Below are 8,004 nucleotides of genomic sequence, written 5' to 3'. Positions count from 1 at the left end.
CCAAAGTTGGGATTCTCTTCAAGGAAGTTATCCAAGCAAAATAATTACATGGCTTTGATGGTTATTTACTGGTCTATACTTGATATTATTTTTTATTAAAATCCCTTGTTAACTTTTTCTAGTATCCATACATGTGTACATTTTGTCATCGTTATGCATCATTATGTAAAATAAAAACTTAAATAGGTGTCATTGTTTCACAACCACCCAAACTTTAATGAAGACCTTTCTTTCAAAAAGAAGAAATTCGCAACGTACGTTTTCTTAAAAAAGGAAAAGGGAATCACAAGATTTAGGTGTGACGAATTGAGGATTGGTACCTTATCAAATCAAAAAGGTATTTTTCAAAATAATATCCGGTCTGCTTAGATATTTTTATTTTTTCTCATTAGTTTTATCATGTGTTTTCGTCTCTTTGTTAAACAGTTCTCTCATAACAAAAACTGTGTTTTTAACTCTTTTTAACATGTTTTCTACAATAAATGTTTGAACTCGTAACCTCATAAATCAAAGCGTTTTGGCATGTCGGTGTTAGTATACGAAGACCCCCCCCCCCCCCGGGGGATGGGGGTTGATCACCACAATCTCATAATGGTGTATTAGTAGATTTAATATCTTTAGTTTAGGAAGCATTCAAAAAAGCACAAATTCATAATCAATGTGTTTTACGTTACTTAATCAAACTACTTATACTAAAATAATTACTTCTTTTAACGATAAATATTCTACTTATAATCCGCTTAACCTGCCAACTATGGGATTTGAACATATGACTTCCAAAGGGAATGAGGCACCTATTACACCATCAGATATCATTGGACCAAATGTCTTTTGATCAATGTTGTAAAAGTAGGATTACAAGGCCGAGTACTCTCCGAGTACTCGCTACAAGGTGTTTCGCCGAGGCGAGTTTCTGTAAATCCGCCTAGTTACTAAGAATCGGTCAAATGTGGTCAACCTCATCCATAACCATATCTTATCGGTGAACTTGGACTGATTTTGACTCAAAAAAATAAAACATAATTCGTATTTCAATAATATTAACGAACAAATATCATTTTATTAATTAATGATCAGTAACTTTTAGAATTTTTTATTATTTAAAAATGTATTTCTTTTATTTATATTGATATTCACATGTTTTGTTATAAATATTAGTAAACTTATGATATTTGACATATATATAATATCCAAAAACTAATTTTCTTTATATTTAACATGTCCGAGTACTCCCCGAGTACTCCGAGTACACCCAACTCCTCAGTCGGCCGCCTAGGGTCCGCCTAGCGACTTTTGCAACCTTGCTTTTTGATACTTACATAACTGCTTAGCGGTGATAAAACTTGTTTTTATTTTGAACTATTATGTTAAATTTCTTAATTAAATTATATACAGGCATGTGATTTTTAATCTATAAAAGATAATCAAATCATAACAACATTGTATTATGTAGATCACTTCATATGTATCGTGTTTCATTTACACAAGAATAATATACTCAATAGACAAAGTATTTATATACTTTTCTAAAGACCAATATTATTGTATCGACCTATCGAAGTAAACTAATACAAGGTGAAATAAAATTATGGTGTTCTTTTATATTTTAACACATGTTTTTAGTTGAACAAACTAACAAAAAAACATAGAAAATAAACTATAGATTAATTTTATTTACGAAAGACTAGAACAAAATATATACACATTCGAATAGCATCCATATAATGAGTTATAGACCGATTAAATGGATATAAAACAACTTTATTTTCATTAAAATCTTTTAAAATTTAGCGTCCGTCATAACTTACGTTCAAAAAGTCGTTGGCCTTTCAAAAAAATAAAATAAAATTATGTTAAATAACTAGTTAAATGATTAAACTTATATTATCATGTTATACTAAATGTTTCATACATAAAACATGTTATTGTAGTTCGAATACATAATATATTTACTTAAAGAGTTTCAAACTCAGTTTCACACATAAAACATGTTATTGTAGTTCGAATACATAATATATTTAATTAAAAAGTTTCAAACCCAGTTACACCTCCTCATAGCCGTATTTGAGAAATTAAATACCTCGGCCGAAATAAAATAAAAAGGTCCATAGGCCTTAACGAGTAACGAAATGTATAAGCTAATTTTTTCAAACAACGTTTAACATTATTTTTTATTTAGTTTTTAAACTTAGTTTGGGCTAAATAAATTTAATGGATTATGGATAAAAAAAGCTTTGGGTCCGGTATATTTAAGATGATTAAGATCCATACCTATTTTATATATAAAAAAAAGATTTAAAACTATATATATATATATATATATGTATTGGATCATTTCAGAAGTTATTTTACAGCGAGAAGTGAAGGTGTAACTCCATTAATCCCTAATTTCGCTCCCTTTCTTACCTACATAACATTCAAACCTACCTGACACGCATACAAACGTACCGAGCCACATTCAAACCTACATGCCTACACACATACAAACATACATACACATATACAAAATACGTACATACACACCTACACAATAAGAATATAGAGTGAAATTAGGGATTAATGGAGTTACATCTTCACTTCTCGCACTTCTCGCTGTAATATCACTTCTCGCAAGATCCATCCCCTATATATATATATATATATATATATATAGGGTAGAGATACTGTACGCTAATGCCTTAACGTACGAGAGGTACGCGAGACGCTCAAAGGCAAAAAACAAAGGCAAAAACCTAAAACGCTCACAAAAACTTAAACGCTCAGCCAAAACCCTAAAACGCTCAGAAAAGCTCAAAAAACGGTCTTCGTGAAAAAAGTAAAAATCTAATCGATTAACGATCCAAAACTGTTTTTTTCAGTTAACCAATGATTAATTGGATATGTATTGACGATTCTGAGATGTTCAGATGTGATTTAATGGATCGATTCGTGAAAAACGGGATTCACGTACGTTAATGTACGTTAAGGATTAGTGTATTGGATCTTTTCAATATATATATATATATATATACATCAAAAATTTTGGCCCCCAAAATTTACGTGCCTCGGCCGGCCGCCCGGCTTGCCCTACCCAAGGGCCGGCCTTGCACCTCCTAAGGCACTTTATCTGTCTTTGTATCATGACTTGGCGTTAGCGATAGGAACACCCCGCAACATATTAGCATCTAAATATTTTATCTTTTAAACAACTGGAGGGAGGGGTAAATCTTATTCAAGAAAGATAGGGTTTATATGTCAAATCTTAACGCGTGAAACGTTTAACATAAATGCTAAATATAAAACTTTTGTAATATGCACATGCTTACCTTTTACTTTTATGACATCTATTTTTTATGGTTTTAGGTTTTTCATTGTACATTTTACCTTCATATGGTCCACCATTTTGTCGAAATTTTGTATGTGCTTTTTAAAGTTTTGAGGATTCTTTAAGATGTGAAATAACCATATATATTACAAGCAATATTCCATATGCTTACAAGTTATAACTCATGCACAAAACAAGTGACAATTTCATTACATTTTTAAGATTTATTCACACCCAAAAGAAAAGAAAAAAACATCATCAAACAAACTTCAAGTGCACATACATTGATCCAGTCAAACAGAATATTACCAACTTCATAACATTTTCAACATTCATTCACTTTTGACTCAGAACTCTCTATCAGGAAATAGGTGAGGAGCAACCATTGACCAGATGAACAAACCAGCTGTGGCCCACGAGGTCAACATCCGGACCCACACAGAGGGCCACCCGACATCAACCAACCTGCCACTCTCTCCAACCGAGGTTGACCACCCAGTGAGAAGCATTGCAGAGTACATGCTGGCGAGTGAGAAGATGATGTGGAAGAAAGAATATGAATATGTAACAGGCTTGTTTTGCTCTTTCTCTTCATGCTCATCTCTTTTGTCCAATGGAAGCAAAGGCTTCTCACCACCTGAAACATTGCAAACAAGTTTAGTTTTCGGGTCATGGTCGAGTGAATGGTTACAAAACCAGGACCACTTGTAAAAAATTGGAACTTCAATAATCATGACAAACATATAAGTCCAGGTCAAAAGGATAATTATTTAGCACACGTCTGGTCGGGATGACCTACGGATGCGCATAAAACCGAAATAACCTATCCATAACCGAAATAAATAAAAACAAAAACCTAACAGAAATAACCGAGCCCAAACAAAAAACCGACAATTTTGGTTTTATAATTTCATATATGTGATAAACGAACCGAATGTATATTTTAGCTCAAATGTATAACAATCAATTAATCATCAATTAACAAAAAGACTTAGGCCGAAACTCATTATTTTGGGCCAATTTTTTTTTCTGGCTCAATAATTTTGAATAAAGCAATTTAGCATGGTTTATGCACTAAAATACATACTGGGAAACTTTCAACCGCTTAAACTGTTTTGCCACGTAATCCTTTCGGTTAAAACTTTTAGCATATTTGACCCATTAAAGTTGAAACTAGAGGTAGCAACACCACAGGATGGTTGTATCAGGTCATTCTAGGCCCATAAACAAACTGAACGTTTAGTGAACATTCGGTAGGAAGTTCGTCTATGTTCGTAAACGAACGAACATGAACAAGCGTTTTTGTGCATTTAGTTAAACAAACGAACATGAACACATGTCTCATTCGTCTATTTAAACTCGTTTATAGTCATTCGTTTGCATTGATTTATGTTGGTTTTAACGTTTAAGTTCATTCGTAAATATACTCATATAAAGTTTTAATTGACTTTGCCTCAGTTATGTACATATGTTCGTCCGTTTATGTTCGTGAACCATTTGTCTATATTGTTCAACGAACGAGCATGAACAAACACGAGCGAACATAAACGAACACGAACACGTTCATTTTCTTAGCGAACAAACACAAACTAGAAACCCCTGTTCGTTTAGTTCGTGTTCGATCATTTGTTCGGGTACAGTTAAAACAAAAGAGCACGAGCGTGCTCTGTTCATGTTCATTGGCTCGTTTATAAGCATATTCAAAACAGATCTAGGCATTCATTCTTTACCCGTTTTAAAAACAACACACAATCAACCTGCTTAAAACACTTGGGCCTCTTATATTTTACCTGCACGAGGTGAGCTCGGAGGGGAAAGTAGAGTGGTAGAAGATCCGGCCCGAACAGCAGAGTAAACGACAGAGAGGACAGTTGTGAGCAGCCCGATAGTAAGTGTGCCAGTGCTAACAGCTTTAGAATGCTTGTGGAGCCCATTGCAAGCATAATCTCTTGGTTCACTTGCAAGCCCACTGTAGCAAAGATACATGCAGTATAATGAAATAACAGATGCTGGTAGAATGCTTCCACTTACCTGAAATATAAAATTAACAGAATTTGTAAAATGGCAGTTAAAAGGCAACTTCGGGTCAAAACAGAGAAACTTTCATATTTAGGCCTGTAAATAAACAAACGAACATGAACAAAAAAATTGTTCATTAGCATAAAAGATTAGTAGATTTAAGTTCGTTTATGTTCACTAGTATATGTTTGATTTTGTCCGTTTACCTTCGATAATACTTCCATTTAAATTATTTAGGCCCATTACAATTTAGTCTAGTTTTAAAAACTTTTAGGCCCAACACATTGTTAATTAACATTTACTTTTTCATTGTTTTAGCTCAACTAAGCTTGTTCATCTATGTCAAGTTACGTTCGTGAACCGTGGTTTATACCGTTAACAAACGAAATCATTCATTTTCTTAACGAACGAACACTAAGAAAAAGAAAACCAGTTCCAGTTCAAATGTTCATGCTCAATCGTTTTTCTGGTTAAAGTTAAACCAAAGAACATGAACATGCTCCGTTCATATTGCGTTAGATACTCAGATAAGCATCAGTTGACCAGAAGTATTTTTGTGCAAAACTTTATTAAGAATTGATATAATTTAAATAATGATCTAACGTTCAAAATAAAATGATTTTGGTATTTTTACAACAAAATAACACTTTTGGTCCCTTTCTACCCGCTTAAGTTTTAACCCATTTGGTCCCTTTCCTTGTTAACCAACTTCTTATTAATTTACTACTTCACTAGTTAGAAATAAAACATATCCCAAATCGATTCATTCACAAGTTGTTCAACTTGCACATGCTATAAATGCAAGTTGTCAACTTTTGGTAAAAACATCAATGGAAGAAGACTTGATTTGGCAAGTGATCGAAAGAGGGAAAACAAAAACTTACTGTAGGATGTAAAGTGATAACCGCAAACACGAACACGAGAATCAGAATAATCACAATAAAGAAAGTGTTGAGCCCACAGTCCTGGCCCGATGGGGTAAACAAATAGAATAAAAGCCCAGAGAACGAGAATGTTGCCACGTAACACACGAGGGAAACAACAAGCAAGGCTGCATACCTGTGTCAAATACGATTACAATAAACAAAATATATCAATTATAACCTAACTTTTTAATTAGAAAGAATAAGAAGTTTTATGCAGAATGCACAAAATAGATACATACTTTACACTTTCTTCTCAATTTTAACAACCAGCTTCAAATTAGGAGTAAAATAGAAGCCGGCATACACTTTATTACCAAATTTAGCAGCCAAGTTACATTTTACCAACCATCAAGATTGACTTGATCAACTAGTGCCCTTATTGATTCATTCTTTTGCTGATATTTCAAAGATTGTTGACATGGCATCTTACATATCATTTTAGTGTGCATGTATATGCCATGTGGCACCCAATGTGCATTCAGAATTATTTCACATACAAATTTAACAAAATATCATGTTGTCCAAACTTGAATATGAAAACATTTTCTGAACCTTTTTCACATAAGCCCTTTTTGCATATGTTGCATTAATCAGTGCCACACAAATTACAAATAGAAATGGTTACAATGAGGTTAATTGCTATAGCTGGTAATGAGTTATAAGTTTAATTTCTATTTCGTGCTTGATTTAGAGTTGGTTTCCAAAATCGAGAACAAAATGTAAAGTTATTTTCTATTTGTCACCGTTTCCCTTCAATAACAATTTTGATTGGACATGTTTCCTTATTGGCTACTTTATACTTTACATGTTTGAACATTAGGCCCTGGGGTATATCTCAACGTCCAAGGCGTTAAAGTTAATTTGGCAAAGGTTAAGTGAGATACCACTCCCTTCATGGGTTAAGGGGCGTTAAAGACACGATGGGTTAAAATGTTAACGGGCTTTAAAATCCTCTGCACTCGCACAAAATAATTTGAGAATTATTTTTAAATTACATTAAGTGGGGTTAAGCGGGGTTAAACCATTTCTTTTGGGTGAGATGAAGTAAAAAGAAGTAAAGCGGGTGTCTGGTGATGTGGCACCTACATGGAGTTAAGACACATGAATGTATATCCCATTGCCTAAGAAATAATACATGACCTGAGTCAACCCATTCATAACTAAACAAGTTCAAATTGCTACCAGTAAAGTCTAGGAACTAACCAGAACTGTTCATCATATCCAACCCATTTGTCATTCCAACTATGAACAAAGTCCAACAAGAGTACAACTTGAACGAGAAGAAATAACCCTGAGCCAAATTTTGATGTTGACTCTGCATTCACTCACAAATGTAGTAAGTTATTATGACTTTTCAAATGAATATTATCATACATATCGAAAGCAACTAAAGATTATTCTTAAGAAACTAATGAGAAATAGAGTTATACCATATAAACTGATGACCCCGTTTGGAAGGAAAAACATAAGAATTACCAAAATACACCAGCAAATGATTTTCATCATCCATCCACCATGGTGCAAACTATCACGTGGGTCTTTCTGAGTTTTCACGCCAATCATCATAAGAGATAATATTGAGAAAAACAAGAAATTCCCCAAACTAACTCGCAAAACAGCATCTGTCTCGAACCACTCTCTGTCAGGTGTTTCATAAAAATGATTAATCCCTGCAAGAACGAACAACAAACAGTACACCGATGAGTTTCAAAAGAAAACGCTTTTAGGATTCAACTTATGTAAAAAATATACATG

General features: G+C 33.4%; 1 protein-coding gene across 1 annotated transcript; it reads right to left on the bottom strand.

Moving 5' to 3' along the window:
• Positions 1-3,486: 3,486 nt before the first annotated feature.
• Positions 3,487-7,937, bottom strand: LOC143555620 (uncharacterized). Its single transcript, XM_077045142.1, has 5 exons — positions 7,680-7,937; positions 7,453-7,564; positions 6,208-6,382; positions 5,095-5,335; positions 3,487-3,941 (listed from the first exon to the last, which is right to left on the bottom strand). The coding sequence occupies exons 1-5, from the start codon at positions 7,813-7,815 to the stop codon at positions 3,652-3,654; spliced, it is 954 nt and encodes a 317-aa protein (XP_076901257.1). The 5' UTR covers positions 7,816-7,937; the 3' UTR covers positions 3,487-3,651.
• Positions 7,938-8,004: the final 67 nt, after the last annotated feature.

This window comes from Bidens hawaiensis, unplaced genomic scaffold, assembly GCF_021521415.1.
Source record: "Bidens hawaiensis isolate Kalapana, Puna unplaced genomic scaffold, B.hawaiensis_p1.1 tig00018216_1, whole genome shotgun sequence".
Classification (NCBI taxonomy): Eukaryota; Viridiplantae; Streptophyta; class Magnoliopsida; order Asterales; family Asteraceae; genus Bidens; species Bidens hawaiensis.
This window is presented reverse-complemented; position numbering and strand designations above follow the sequence as displayed.

What these genes read in the sequence shown, in the direction of transcription:
- LOC143555620 (XM_077045142.1), bottom strand. Translation starts at nt 7,815, where the DNA reads ATGATGATTGGCGTGAAAACTCAGAAAGACCCACGTGATAGTTTGCAC. An exon ending in CGGGGTCATCAGTTTATATG is followed by an intron (nt 7,565 to 7,679) that starts GTATAACTCTAT and finishes GAGTGAATGCAG; the next exon opens with AGTCAACATCAAAATTTGGC. An exon ending in TTATCACTTTACATCCTACA is followed by an intron (nt 5,336 to 6,207) that starts GTAAGTTTTTGT and finishes TTTATATTTCAG; the next exon opens with GTAAGTGGAAGCATTCTACC.